Source organism: Lepidothrix coronata, unplaced genomic scaffold (assembly GCF_001604755.1).
Source record: "Lepidothrix coronata isolate B3197 unplaced genomic scaffold, Lepidothrix_coronata-1.0 Scaffold164, whole genome shotgun sequence".
Classification (NCBI taxonomy): domain Eukaryota; kingdom Metazoa; phylum Chordata; class Aves; order Passeriformes; family Pipridae; genus Lepidothrix; species Lepidothrix coronata.
In genome coordinates this window covers 2,119,613-2,135,121 of record NW_016690344.1, presented here as the reverse complement: position 1 = coordinate 2,135,121, position 15,509 = coordinate 2,119,613, and the positions used below count along the sequence as shown (strand labels likewise).

The 15,509-nt window shown below is 50.4% G+C and overlaps 1 protein-coding gene across 3 annotated transcripts in view; it reads left to right on the top strand.

Moving 5' to 3' along the window:
- LTBP2 (latent transforming growth factor beta binding protein 2) overlaps positions 1–15,509 on the top strand; it is a 71,346-nt gene that overhangs the window by 24,080 nt on the left and 31,757 nt on the right. For all 3 annotated transcript variants that reach the window (XM_017829462.1, XM_017829464.1, XM_017829463.1), the window contains exons 4-8: positions 8,160–8,341; positions 9,601–9,771; positions 11,339–11,539; positions 11,897–12,165; positions 13,729–13,831. In XM_017829462.1, coding sequence (XP_017684951.1) covers positions 8,160–8,341; positions 9,601–9,771; positions 11,339–11,539; positions 11,897–12,165; positions 13,729–13,831 — 926 coding nt within the window. The remainder of the gene's footprint in view (positions 1–8,159; positions 8,342–9,600; positions 9,772–11,338; positions 11,540–11,896; positions 12,166–13,728; positions 13,832–15,509) is intronic.

Here is a 15,509-nt window from a genome sequence, read left to right as displayed (position 1 = left end):
TGTGCAAGGTTTGGCCCATATGTGGCATTTGTAATCAAGAAGCCTGGCCTGGTTCCTCTAGTGGCTCCATTTGAAGCTCAGAGTGATTGCAGGCTGCATTTTGATTTTTCTGAGAGTCACTGGCTTGCACTTCAGCTCTGGAGACAAGCAGATTGCATACAGCTCTTTATCACATTTGGCATTTGGAAATCACGGTTCTGGCCATTTTATGGGTCAGCAGTAAGATCTGATGTATCCAACCTTGGGTGCAATCTGCAGCTCCTGGTGATCACCTGGTACTGTGCCCTTGTGCAGGGCATGTTTCTGCAGCCTCACTGGACTAGGCAGGTGCTGTTCCCATGCTTGGAGAGCTGGACTTCTTCCAGGGAGTCAGTTGCTCACTGCTTAATATGCGAGAGCAAAGAAGAACACTCACAGGGTGGCAGGTGGCATGTGTGGCATGTGTGACAAGCGAAGGGCATTTAATGTCAGCTGAGAGCTCTGCAAAGGCATGTGAGCAGCCACTTTGGCTAAGGAGCAAGTTAGATCCCCAGAGGCTGGTTAAAAAGAACCTATTAGCTCTCTGTGTACTTAGACGAGTTCACTTTTGTATGTGGTGTCCAGCAGCTCCTCAGCAGATTAATAGAGTTCACAGCCTATCTCTTTCTCCCTCTTTGTTTTCGCATGCTACATGATGGGCTGGGAGCCAGCAAGGATGGCCCTGCATCACTAGCACTGTTTTGAGGGCCAGAGAAGGAAGATGCCAGGGTGATGGTGGTGAAGTCTGAGCTTGTTGGCATAGGGCAGACAGCTGGGGACTTTACTGTCCCATGGACTTGTACATCTCTTGCTATGGTTTGTAGTGAGAGATCCAGAGAAATCTTGGCCAGCCACTGGTGTATATGTCAAGTGGAGCAAGGAGCTGGAGTTACCACTGCAAGATGGCATGAGAGAGAGCCCAAAATGAGAGCCATGTGGGCTCTATGACAGCTTCTTACTAGCCATGGTGAGGGATAGGGGTGGCACCTGGATGGTGGACTGACATGGCTCTTGGCTTGTACCACCAGCATTGAGTATCATGTGAGGGAGGGAGTCTGACATGTTCCTGGCCATGCAGACCCACTTTGGCAGTGCTGTTTGTGCCCAAGGAAAAGGGTGTTGTCAGTGGCACCTCTGCCTACAGAAGCTCTAGAGGTTTCACAGCAGAGGGAGGATTTGGATGACTTGTGCCTTTATGTCTCTGTAATGGTCTAGATGCCTGTCTGGTGTCCCAACTGACATGAGATCTGGCTGCAGGTGTCTGTGAATCCAACACAAAGGTACTGGGTGGTCATTCCTGTGGCCTTCATGGTGCACAGGTTCTGCTTGACTCTACCAGGAAAGTCTTCTGCCTGGGGGAGGCTGGTAACTGCTTCTCCTGTGCAGAAGAACTTCCCTTGCCTTCCACCAAACCCTGAGGAACAGGGACTTCAAACTTCAATGTCTCCTTCATTTGAATGGGGGGTACTAGAGCTGAAGACAGCTACAGGCAGGTTTCAGAGGTATTTCTGCTGTTCCTGAAGATAATAAACTGAGCCAGGATTTATGGACATGATGTGGGTGGGCTTGAAGTCAGGTGCCTTGTATGGTGTGGTTTTCCCTCTCCTTCCCTAGTTCTAGCAGAGCTGTCTTCCTTGTCAGCATGTTTGTGAGCTAATTGATAATAAACTTGAGTGCTCTCTAAGCAACGCCTCTCCTGTGCTTGGGGGCCTGCAGACTGAGCCATGAATCCTGTCTGCCTGCTGAGGAACCTGTTTGGAGTCCAAGAAAGGGGAAGTTTCTGGTTTGCAGTCAATTTGCTGCTTTCCAAGGCTGGCTGCTTCTCTCTCCCCCTGTAGACACAGACACTGGTGTTAAGGCTGCCCATTCTTCTGCGATGCTTTAGTGGAAAATCAGCAACTGCCGAGCATTACAAAGGGGGAAGTGAATCACTGGTTTTGCTCCCTGTGGCCCCAAGCAGGGAGGATGTTTTGCCAAAGGGACAGGCGGATGGACAAGACAGACACCAAGTACATTGTTCAGTGTTTAAAATCCAGGGGAGAACCTGCCTGTTGTCCTGGGAGGTTATCAGGGGCTGAGCATGACTCAGTCCCTGATCTGGCTGAAGCCTCTCATCTCGGAGATGCACACACAGGCTGCAGGCTGGAGTAGCTGGGGTGGACTTGACATTGCTTCAGTGGCTCCCCTCCGTGGGACTCTGCTCCCAGCTCCGCGGGCAGCCTGTGGCCTCTCCAGGTGCCTGGAGGCAGCAGTTGCATCCCAAGCAGCAGGCTGGTTGTATTTGGAGAGATGGAGCTTGTTGGACTTGGGCCCTGGGATGGGGGTTTCTGGATCTTTGAAAGATGGTTTCTTCTGTGAGGGCTGCTTATCTTCAGCTTTGTTTTGGCCAGTGCTGTCCTACTCTGTTGTTGCCCTCCTGAGAATTGCTCCTTAGGTCTCTGTGACCTCTGTCATCTCTCCCTGATGCTCAGCATGGTGCAGATTTGTTCCAGCTGGAAGAGTGACTTTCCAACCCTCATCTGTCCAGCCCTTGCCTTGTCTGGGGTTACCACCCCTCCCTGCTGACTGCACTGCCCACGATTCACTCTCTCCACAGTGCCTCAGGCCATCCACCCTGCTGTAGTCATGGCCGGGGAGAGGGTGAGGCAGGTTGGATGACAAACCAGTAACACTCTTGTGGTACTTGGCTCTGCATTTCCTTTACACAAATAGAAGAAACACCATTTCCCAGCTCACCAGCAATCTAGCCAAAGTCAACAGTTGGATGAAGAGTGGCCGATAGAAGCTAAATCCAGGAAGACTGAGGTGGTGCTGCTGGGGAGTGGGAAGTGCTTTGAAGAGTTTGCCACCTTTGCCTCCAACCCCAAGGAGGAGGTCTGGCATTAAGTCTCTAAGAGAATGATCTGCCCCACCTGGATTCCCTCTAGCTTTTGCTTACCCAGAGAATCACGATCATCTAAAGTGATCAGAGATTTGAAAACACTTTCTATATACAGTGGGTTAGAAAAACAGTATTGTTTTCTAGATAGCTTAGTCTCAGTGATTTAGACTTGGTTATTGTGATTCTGTGTACCTAGTCTTGAAATTGTAGGCTTTAAAAAAAAATGTGGTTGATTCAGAAAATAAGAGTCCTCATATCCATCTATATGGTTGTTGGGAGTCTGCCAGCTCAGTCCTCAGTGGAGTGACAGGATACCATTCACTTCCTCTAGTCAGGGGACAGGCACCTTGCAGGTTCATATGGGACTGGCAGGAGAGAACGACATCCAGGGAATACAAATACCTTCTCTACCCTGCTGTGACCAAAACCTATTGAAAATAAAATGTTTACATACAAAGGTGCTATAGCAGAGGTGTGGATCCCTTGCTGGATGTCATATAGGTATCATTTGGATCCTGCAGGGTTATGTAGCACTAGAATGTAAGGGACCAGATCTCCCCTAGTTGTTCTGACTTCTAGCATGTGTCCTCAGGGGCCTATGGGGAGTCTAGGTCCTTGACCTGCACTTCAGAAGAGGGCAGCTACAAGTGCTCTTTGGGTAGTTTTGAACTGTTGCAGATGTGGGTCAGTCTGTCTGCACAGCTCCCTCCCATCCCAAGTGTCTTTTAATTTCAGTTATCACCTAATACTTACAGGTATTTCCATGTGAAGGTGACTGAGATCTCAACCAGTGACCTTTCAGGTGATGGAGATCAGCAGGAGCACACACATCCATGCTTCTGGAAGGAGAACGCTGCTCCTTCTGCCTTCCCTCCTTTACCTATGTGTTCCCCTGGACCACTGCTGCTGTTACCTGAACTCTGCAAAGGCAGGCGCTCTAGGACAGCCCAGAAGGAGAAGGAGGGAGTCCTAGGAGTCTGCATGCTGTTTTTGCCCCACAGGCTGCGCCTGACACAGAGAAAGTTGTCAGCAGCTCTGACGGATGAAAAGCAGAGAAACCAGCTGCTTGGCAGGTGGTTGTCTATAAAGGAAGAGACCGCTGCCTCTTTGCAGAGATCTGTGCTGGCCATGTGCCTGGCTGGAAGAGTGGAAGTAATACCATGTTGAGGGAGGCTGTAAGACTGAATGAATATGAAGCCCTGGGATTTTAAGTGTCCTGGAATATAGTACTTGAAATGTCAACCTCCTCTGCCTCTTCAGTGCTTCTTCTTGAGCAGGTGGAGGCATGCAGAATGGTAAAATAAACTCCACATTCTGCTGATTTGGAGCCACACCATCTCTTTGCCATCCTCACTCTTACCCCTAGGACAGCCACACCAACAAGAGAACCTGTGGCAATGTAGATCCATGGGAACTGGCCAAGCTCCAGCCATATGTGTATTAAGATCCTCCAAATGGGTAAGGGTTGCTAATGGCTTCTGACCAGATCAATACTGATGTAGTGAGCTCAGATTCGTTTCCCAAGACACTTCAAGCAAGCCTGTCACTGTCTGCCCAGCATGGACTGCCTCTGAAGGTTTGGAGGGGAGAAGCTCTGTTTTGTATTCCCTGACCATGAGCCAGCTGCTCGGCATGATTTGGGAATGGATTAGGACTGACAAATTGAGACGGAAAGATGCCTTTTGCCATTGATTTCTATTGCCCAGGGTAGAATGGTGTTACTCAACTCAGTCCACAAATCCCAGGGCTCATATGCTTAGAATAGAACCAAATAAACAAACTATTCAAAGCAAATCTGACTTCCTCCCCACTCCCCTGCTGCGACTCACTCTGGAATGCTTTGCCAACAGGATCTTGGTAGGATGACTTTTCCTCAAGTGTTGTAAACCATGGAGTAATGTTCCTACTCCATTTTTCCTTTGTAAAGTTGGCACTGCCTCTTGCAGTAAGCTCATATAATCCCTTGTTCTTTGGAACTGAAATGCTAATGATTATTTTATTTAAAGCCCTTCTTTTTTTTTTTTTTTGTGGGTTTTGTTACAAAATCCTGGGAATAAAAAGAGATGTTCCTAAAACCAAAGGGTGGAATTACTTCAGGCAGGCATTGGGTAGAGCCCAGTCAAGCCCTGCTACTTGCACATAGCATGCTCCCTTCGTCAAGGGTCAAAATGATCTGAGGATTTTCATGCAGAAGAGCCGATATTTCCTTGTGTTAAGCCACCAGTCACCTTCACCCAGTGACTCTTCAGAACTCCGGGCTGAAGTTGCCCTCAAATGACCAGCACTAAGACAGTCGGTGTTGTTGGACTGGGGAACTCACTTCTTTTCCTTGGGTGCTTCTGTCTATGCAGTAAAAGACCTTGGAACCCCAGCCATGTTCACCCATAGGACTATGCTTGGGATCTCTCACTAGAGATCAGAGAATAAATGTGCCTGAGCTTCCAAGGCTTGGTAGCTCTCACCTAGTGTCCTTAGAGTTCTATATGTCTTTTTCTTTGTCACTAACAAAACTAGCAGTAACACACCAGGTGACAAAGCAGTAGGTAGCAGGCACCAGAAGTTAATTTGCTGGCTGCAGGGCTGAATTAATAGCTCAGAAATGTGTGGGCAGGTCATGCCTGGGCCATCAGGGATAGGTGGTACTCTGCAGAATCTCAGGAGAGTTTCTGAAAGGGACTGAGGTAGAACTGAAATAAGGTTCACTTCTCTTCAATTATTCTGCTAGCCTTGCTGATTATTGAAAAACAAACACTCCTTGCTGTCCTCATCAAGTTTAGATCTTGATTTTAACAAGACAATAAATATTTTTGTCAGTACACTTTCCTCTCCTGAAGCAATGGTATCAGGAGTTGGGGAATCCAATACTGAGGTTTTTGCAGAAGGAAAATAGCTATACTGCTGCATGTGGGTATGATTTCTAGTACAGAATCATTTGGCTTCAGTTTGCACATGTTTCGTGGTTTGCCTTTCTTGGTTGGATTACATGACTCTTTACACCTGGTGTTTTCTTCCTGTGGAGAAACCTGTGTCCTGTAGTCAGAGCACCTCTTAATCTTCTTTTTCCTAAATTGAAGAGATTGAATACTTTATGTGTCTTACAGAAAGGTGTTCTCACTAGCCCTCTAATTATTTTTGTCATTCTTTTTCCTGTATCCTCTCCAATTTTTTGACATCCCTTAGAAGATGTGACATACTTTGCATCAGAGCTAGATGATATTGCAGCATATTTACATCCAACTGTCATGAGGATGTGTAGGGAGGGAAAAATACCTCCTCATTCCTGCATGTTTCACTGTCCTGATGTCAGGGCATTGAACTGACAGTTCATATTTGATCGCTTGTCATTGCCCCCGAAATCTTTTCAGAATTTCTGTTTTCCAGGATCATCTCTGACTATCTGCAGCTGCTGCCTGCATTCCTTCTTCCTAGAAGTGTAATCCTGCATTTGGCTCTATTAAAATCTCATGTTGATTGAAAGGATTTGCCCTCCACAGAGATCCAAACTGTTCTGTGTGATTGCTCTGTTCTCATCATGATACACCACATTGCAAATTTTTGTGTCAGCAGCACACATTATCAATGTTGATCATATGTTTATTTCGAAATAAAAATATTTATTTCCAGATGAAATTCTTGAATCGTGCCAGGCCTCATACTGATCACTCTGGAACCCATCTAATTCCTTCCCCAATGACAACTATTTCTTGTGTTCTGTCACATTGCCAGTTTGTTATTCATTTTACATGTGCCTGATTGACATTGTACTGCCCTGTTCTTTTTTTTATCAGAATAGCATAGACTGAGCTTGTTGATGTGCATGTGTGTAATTCTATCAAATTATGAAAATTAACTCCTTTGTCAAGAGTGGTTCTTCATATTCTTCATAGATTCTCTTCACTTCACTGCTGTATTCCTTTCCTTTAGTTCCCAATTGATTGACCTGTATGTCATCTTTTCCATTGTTCAGGGCAGATTTTGGGCTCGCTGGCTGTGTTGCTCTTGACCTGTTTGAATACCAGCACAGCATGAGCTCCCTTTCCATCTCCCCAGATCTTATTCCAAGCTATCTAAGGAATGTCAGTGAGGCAGAGCCACCTCTCATTGGATCATCCAATCCTGTTGGGTTTAGAAATTTGTGTTTCCTGTAGACACTGTAACACACCCCCTGTGCTGACTGTGACAGCACAGATGGTAAAAACCATAAAATGGTATATATTTCTTTGGACACTTCAATGGGAGAGTGCTGGTCTCTTTGCCCCAGCCATTCAGTCAGAGATGGAGGTGTTGGACAGCAGAAAAGCTGTCAGTGCTAAAGTTCAACTGCAGAGGCATCCTGGGCTGGGACTTTCAAAGGAGCCTAAGGGGCACGTGGGCATCCAACCTATTTTGGCTCCCAGCTGTATGAAGCCTTGTTCTTTGCAGGTGGGGCAGGTGAGACTGAGAGAGACATTTGTTGGGAAGCAGAGCAGCCTCTTGGAGGCTTGGTGCTGCCAGTCAGTTAAAGGGAATGGAAGCAAGTGCAGTAGAGCAAGATGTACTGCTTTGCTGGTTTAATGAGAAGAACTCTGCCTTGTGGTCTGAATGGCTTTATAAAAGAGTATGAAGTGTAACCTTGTGAGCTGGGTGGCTTTTCCATGCTTAGCCCCCAGAGAACACCAAAAGCCATAAATGCAGTTAGTGCAGAAAGTTGTAACTGCACTTACAGACTTGAGTTCTTGGTTATTCCCTCTTGTTTGTGACTCTCATGGGCCAAGTTTTGTTTATGTGCTTGGTCTGGTCTCTCTTCTGACTGCCTCACTGTTTTTTTAGTGCTTCTTTGGGGCTAGAACAGCAGGTCCTGAGAAAGCTCCCACCATAAAAACAAGTGTATTTGGAGATGCTTGTGTTTGCTGGGGGAGCAGTATGGTGGGGCAAGGAGCAGCCTTTGAGCATGATGAGCAAGCAGAGGTTCTTCAAGGCAGCTGGGGCATTCCTGTGGTGGAATGGCCTGATGTGATGGTACAGACAGGGCATCTTGGTGAATACTGTGCCCTGCCAGGCTCAGGGCATGGGCCATGGTCCCTAGAGTGAAATGGTGCCATGGTGATGATGAAAGCAGGTTAGGAGTGGGATCCTGCACAGGTGGACAGAGCTCTGTGTCCGGGTGGTGGCTCAGGCAGCTCAGCAGTGAAGGTTGCTGCAGGGTACACTGGTGAACAGGCACTGTGGGTCAGCGCAGTTACTTGTGAGGAATATTGGTTCATTTTTTTCTCTTCCACAGGACTCAGAGCAGAATTGGCTCTCCTGTCTCCCCCCAGCACACAGGGTTATCAAGGACTGTCCGGCGCTACCCAGCCAGCAATGGCCAGCTCACCTCTAATGCACTCCCCAACGGGAATGGCCATGAGCAGAGCAGCTCTGGGCCACATGCAGTTTCCCAGGAGCACACCTTGTCTGCAAAGGGTAAGGCCTCCAGGGCTGTCACTCTTTTGGGACTTCTTGTTGGGGTGTCATGGGAAACGGCAACACTTTGACTGGGGATCCTCAAGAAACCCTGGACTCCCAGGACTGTCCTGCTGAGTGGGATGGAGAGGGAAGGTCAGCATAGGCACTGCTGGGCTTGGCGAAGAAAGGGGCCCTACTGAAGGTGGACAAATCAGTGGAGCAAAACGCTGATGGCATGAGAGAAGAGCCATGGGATGTGACAGTTGCCTCCCAGAGGTGTTAAACCTGAAGAGGGATGGCCTCAGTCTGTAGGAATGGTGTCTCCCAGCTTCCTCCTCAGTCTGAGCAGCCCTCAAAGTCAGATTGTGCAACCAGTATCTGGTTCTTCCCTTTGGCTGCCCCCTTGGTGCCTTCTGACATGAGCAGGGATCAGGCCAGGCTGCTGAGACGTGCGGTTGATGGGCCTCAGCACCTCCCCAGCTAGGACAGATGCAAGTTGTTTTCTGCAGCTTGGCTCCCCCTGAACCTGTGATTCCCCAAGGGGGCACCATGTGGCACCTTAGCCCCTGTAAATAGGGCCATGAGCCTGGCTGAAGCTGTAATCTGAAAGTGGAGATTGAAACAGGGAGAGTGGGTGTTGAGCAGAGCAAAAGAAGCACATGACTCTCTTGGTGGGGTGGAATAGAAGGCTCTGGTGTGAAGCCAGCTGGTTACACAATAGTTCTGCCCATTGTCCGTTTTTCACAAGCCCCCAAGAGCTCTGAGTGTGACTTCCCCCTGTATCTAAGGATGGTGAGGGACCAGAAGGGGATCACAGATAACTGCAGGAGGTCAGGGAACACTTGTAGGAAGACATCAGTTTTCTCAAGCCATGATGCTCTCTTTTATGAATACCAGTGTGTTCCTGTGGGAAGCCTTCCAGTGATTTAAGAGCAGCCAGTCTCCCAGCTACTATGTGGCTGGAGAAGGAATATTCTTTAAAGAGAACACCCTTTATACTGAAGTTAGTGCATGTGTGTCCCTTCACAGGGAGTTATGCCGCTCCAGCCTGGCAGGCAGAGCATGCTGCTTGCCATTTTTCATGTGTTGACAAACTCTTGCAGGTGGTAGAACAGAGAACAGGCTGGAGTGAGCAAGGGACAAGGAGAAATACCACCCTGGGCAGAGACATAGACCACTCTTTGCTATGGAAATACTTTGGAGCTTAAGCTGTGAATTACTGCCCCCCCCAGCCTGGAGATGTTGTTTCCACTCAGCACTACTCTTTTCTTTCATAGGGGCCAACCTGACAGAGAAGATTAGGAAGATAAAAATCATCTTCACACCCACCATCTGCAAACAGACATGCCGGAGTGGGCGCTGCTACAATAGCTGCGAGAAAGGAGACACCACCACTCTCTATAGCCAAGGGGGGCATGACCACGATCCCAAATCCGGCTTCCGCATCTGTGAGCACCCCAAGGACCCCAGCCCACTTTCTTGCCTGCTCCCCCACTCTCTTCTTCCTGCCTTTCCTGACTCTGCAGATGAAGCGCTTGGGCTGCTGTAGGGCTGAGAGGAGATGGCCTCTCTCAGTGCCTTGGAAGATGTTTTCTGGGTTCTTTAGGGCTTACTCCATCTCTGGGGGAGGAAGACAGACTTTGCCTCTTTGCTCTCTTTTGTGGGCAAACAACTGCTGTTTCCATCCCACTCCGACTAGAGGGGACGCATGTGTTTGAGTCAGGCCTGCAGCCAAGCCTCGCCACCCCCTTCTTCTCAGAGCCAGCTCACTGCTTTAGTTGGCATCCAGTCTTGGGGCTGACTTTCATCACCTAATTTCCTCCTGTTCTCTCCTTAACTCACGTGGCAGCCAGGAGAGCTGGCTGCAGGTTGCAAACTGTTCTTATAAACAGGGTTGCTGAAACCTCTGCTCGCCTTTCAGAGCTGCTGGGATTGCTCATCAAGTCACTGGGATATCCAGCTGTGGGTTGGTCACATTGTCTTGGAGCCAGTTGGTGGGAGCAATGTGCTGGACCTGTTGAGACTTGTCCTCTGAGTGCCTCTGTATCACTCAGAATTCTTTTAACACTGAGAGAATGTAAAGTCTGGCTGTTGTGGGCACTGATGGATAATGGTGTTCACAGGAGTTTCTGCCTCACTCCCAGTCCAAAAATGTGTCTCCTTCCCCAAAACTGGGTGCTGGGTTTGAGCAAATGAACTTGAAACAGGATGAAACAGCTGACAAGCCCTTCCAGGAATGTGGAGCAGCAGTGTCTCATCTCACACTGAAATGAGTCAGGATGGTCTGTCAGGGAATCCCATGCCTTGCTTGAGTGTAGTTCACGCTGAGATGCTCTGGGTCGGTCCAAGCATCTGATGAGGTCAGAAAGGACGTGATTTTGGTTTCATCTGTGGATGCTTTTTCTGAGCCTGTGCAGATGAATTGCTCTTGATTCTTTCGTCCCACTCCACACTTCTCCCACTTGAACTGCTGGCAGGGCCAGGGCTGGCAGTGAGACAGGCTCTGAGGATGTGGCTCTCTGCCTGTTCTCTCCTTCTGCCTCTCCCATCCTGCTGAGTTCCCTTCTGGGCTAGAAGTAAAAACCCTGCCAGGTGGGGAGGGGGCAATGCAGAAGTGAAGGAAATGTGCTGACTCGGCCACACAGGGCTGCCATAGCTCCTGACCCAGTCCAAAGGATCCCACTGTGTTAGTAACACCACCTTGGCCTTGCGGGGCTACCCCCCAGGGCATGGGTGCCCCAGCCTGGCTGTGGCCCTAGAGCCCAAGGGAGGGCTCATCTTCTTCAACCTGTGACTCCAGTTGTGAGCAGATCTTGGGGAAGATGGTGTTGCCCAGCAGGGACCTGAGCCTGCTTTCAGACTGCAGGTGCTGACCCCAACACAGTGCTGGGCCTGGTTCTTAGGCACCATGGGGCTGGTGCTGGCCAGGTCCAGCTGCTGGTGTCCCACAGCTGCCCTTGGCTAAGAGGCAGTGTCTCAGTTCCTCCTCTAAGCAGACCTCTCTTTGCCTTGCAGATTTCTGCCAGATCCCCTGCCTGAATGGAGGGCGTTGCGTGGGCCGGGATGAGTGCTGGTGCCCCTCCAACTCCACAGGGAAGTTTTGCCACCTGCCAGCTCCCTCTCTAGAAAAGAAGCAAGGAGGGAGAGCCCCAAAGACCCCAGCTGGCAGCTCCATGAGGCACTCCACCTATACCCTGCCCTTGTCCAACCAGCTGGGTGAGCATGGCCAGTGGCTCCAGACTCCACATTTTCCTCCTACTTTGTGTGCTCCTCAGATCTTCATTAACAGGCCTGAGGAGGCCACTATCTCCTTATGCTTGCTGTTTCAGGCCAGTTTGTTAGAAAAGAGGTCCCTCTAGTTTCTGAAGGGGGCTGAGGATTTTTGTAGGTTTTGGTATGTTTGTCCTGTTTTTGGGCCAGAGAAATATTTTCTCTTAGATGCATTGTTCCTCTAGATTTCCTGGTGGGCTCAGTGTACCTCTCCTCCTTTGTGACTTTGTTGATGACAAGATGCTTTTTGGGTGCCAAATTGTTGCCAGATTGTCACAAGTGAGGTGTAAACTCATATTCCAGCTTCCCTGAACCCTTCTCTGGTGAATGTCCACATCAACCACCCTCCAGAAGCCACTGTACAGATTCATCAGGTGGCCAGGGTGCGTGGTGACGCAGAGGTGTCGGAGGATAACAGCGTGGAGGCAGTCCCGGTTCCTCAGCTGGCTACCGTGCCCTGGTACACCTATGCCCATGGGAATGGCAACAGCATTGCCGGTGAGAGCAGCCAGCAGCAGCAGAGAGTGCCAGGGCTGCTGGGGAGGTGCTTTCGGGAGGCTTTCCATGGGCAGGTAAGAGATCACCTGACAAGTGATGGAGTGTGTGTAGTGACATGTTTGTTGTTTTGGGGTATGGGAGCATTGGCTTATGGGGCAGGGGGGTGGCTTCATTCTGTGAAGCTGTTCGGCATCAGCATGGGCATCATGCAGGTGCTGTGGACAGAGGCAGCAATGTGTTAGCACTTGGAAGAAAAAAATCCTTTGTTTTGGTCCAACAGAGAGACCTCACTGCCTTGCCCTGACCAGGCTGTGCCCTGGGGCAGCACAGCCCAGACTTGATGACTTTCACACACAGTCTGGTTTGAAAAGAGTACCCTATTTATAGCAACATTCGCTGCCATGCTCTGTGATTATTGTAGGAAACGTATAAAACATAGGAAAATTCCTTTCCCTCTCAGACGATAAATGGAAGTCTGATTTCCATGGAACGACGCCTTCCTGGGCAGCTTGATCGGGGCTTGGGAAGCAAATGCACGTGAGGGACTTTCTCACCCCTGTACCACAATCATCATAGTTTCTTATTTTGTCTTTCCCCATATGTTTCTCTTGCGTCACTGGAAAAGCATTGGAGTTTTTGGCACCCACAGGAACACCTGTGAGCTTCCCCACAGCAGCTCGTGCTCAGCGAGACCCCCCAGGCCTGGCAGCTGGGGACTCAGCACTGTCCCTACTGCTCCCCAGCCTTTTCTGGGGGGCTGCTCCCAGTTCCCACCTCATCTTTCAGTCACTCCCATCTAAGTAGTTTCTCGCAGGAAGTGTTCTTAAGCCATTTTCTAGTGCAAAAATAAATTATATCAGACCCTGAGGCTGGAAAAGCCCTGCTCTCTGTGGGGATACAGCAGCTCTGTGACCATGGGAGCAGATGATGATGACGATGATGCACAGAGATGCTCATGAATGCCCAGAGAGGCTGTGGGAGATGCTCTGGGGGCGGCAGGGGGTACTCTTGCTGAGCTCACACCGCACCCAGCTGAGGTGATGCCGTGCCTGGGAGAGGGTGAAGAGTTCCGCGGGGAGCACTTGCCTCTCCCCTCTCAGCCACAGCCGAGCCGATCGGTATGCGAGTGCTGGGCAGGCGGCCACGTGTGGCTGGAGGAGGGCCAGCTCCAGCTTGTGGGCCCAGCGGCTCCGCTCTAATGGGGAAGCCTGTAATCCAGAGGGCCTTGCTGAGGGCGGGGGAAAAGAAACTCATTCAGCAGAGGAAAGTGCCTGACAGCGAGCTCCCTGCCAGGCTTAAGTGGTGCACCCATTTCACTGGCTAATCAGCCAGGCACGGGGCTGATCCCTCGAGTGATACCATCTCTGGTTCATCTCTGCTCTGTTTGGTGTCACCTTCCCCTCTGATGAGTGCAGTCAAAGGAGTTTCTGTCAGCACAACTTTTTACTGTCTTAATCCGCATCCTTGGTCCCACTGTATCCCAGTGGGGAGCTGTAGTGAGAGGGCCATGCCAGCCTCTGACCCCAAACAGTTGTCCCTCACGCTAGCTCTGCTGCTACTGCACCAGCTGGCTGCAGTGGACAGGCGCATGTTTCCTCTGCATCCCACAGAAGCCTGATCTGCTCCTCTCTCCACAGTGCACCAACCCCCTGCCAGGGCTGACCAAGCTGGAGGACTGCTGCGGTAGCGTGGGGCTCTTTTGGGGTGCAGACCAGTGCCTGGCCTGTCCCCCCCGGCCAGGTGAGTACTGCTGCTGGCCGGGACAGCATGAGAGATAGCCCATATCCTCAATGACCAAAAATGGTCCTGCTGCCTCCTGCAGCAGAGGCAGGGAGCAGAGCTGCGGGTCCCACCTGGATGGCTCTCCTTGCCCCAAGGCCCTTGGGCATGGGCATCGTGTCCCTGGTGAGTGCAGAGCCATGCTGGCTGCTGCCCCAGACCAGCAAGGAGCAGTGCTCTGGTTTGGGTGCTGAGCCCAGGTTCAGTGCTTTCTACCTAAACCACCCCTGCAAAACCCCACTGTGGCTGATGGTTCCCACCGTGCTAGCCCCACTCAGAGGAAGAAACATGAAAAAAGCAGCCGTGATTTTAGGAGGTGCAGTTCTAGGTTGGAGGAGGAGGTTGCAGACTTGGCCCTATAGAGTTACGGGCTTGCTCTGGGCCCGACACGGGCTTGGCAGGGACTCTGGAAATAACACTACATCAAACAATTGGCAGGAGTGCACCCGGGGTCCGTTCCAGGGGCACAGGCGTCCAGCTCTGTTTCTGCTGCACTTGGAGCCGGATGGACTGATCCAGCATGAGACGGGGATTCCTCAGCCGCTCTGCTTGGAGTGCTTCATGACTGGCACAGGCTCTTGCACTGTGGCCCTATCCCATGTTGTGGGAGAAAGGCTGTGTAGAAAGACTCCTGGATGGAGGGGAGACAGCCCTGTGGGCACAGTGGGTACGGCATCCAGTGCTGACTGGGTCTGGTGCGGGACAGGGCATACTTGTCCAGTGTAACATGAACAGAGAGCTGCTCACCTCTCCTCTGCCTGCCTGGCTGCCCTCTTTCATTGCTGCCTGGCTACCTAATCACATCCATTCACTGGAGCAAAGGACTAAAGAAAACAAACCCCATGGTTCGGGAGACTTTTGACTCCTGAGTAGAGTGTAGGTATCCAAGGTGATAAGTTTTGTGCAAGCAAGTGTGGCATTGGCAACTTCTAGCTTCGCCCAGAGGTTGTCCTGCTCACTTACACACACATTCCCAAGAGCTGAATTTGTGTCTCATTATCCTCTCTCAGTTCAGTTCCTCCTCAGCCAGGGGAGGGCTGGCTGTAGCCAAATTCCTTGCAATCACAGACGAGGTTGTCAGCATCCTGGAACCCAGTCCAGATCTGGGGAGCTCTGATTGGTGTCATCTTCTTGCGCTACATGGCTCTGCTGTGGCTTTGGCCATGCTAGTGCTTGCCTGCCCTCGCCCATGTGTCAGCCCCAAAGGAGCCCTGGGCACATGTGGTATGGGGGTGACCATGGGGTTTGCAGGTTCAGCACAGACAAGGAGATGCCCCACATAGGCTTTAGCCCCCTCTTCTTTGTCCTTGAACTTCACACCCCCACTCATGGCTTTCTTTTCCCCATCCCACAGCAGTGTCCCTTTTTCTCACCCTCTCTGTGATCTCACCATTAGAAAGCAGAGGGGCCACTTAATACTTCAGTTAGGCTGCAGGGGGCTGCAAAAACCCTGTACCTTCTTTCTCCTTCTCCGTGCCAGGATGCAAGGTATTACTCAGTAGCCAGAACTGCAGCAGTGATTTGCTCTGCTGGACTTAGAGTTTCAAAATGTGTCTAATCATGGGCTTCTAAAATGTGAAAACAGGCACAAAATACCCCCATGTCCTCCTTGCAATCAGCCAGCCAGTAGAGCAAATGC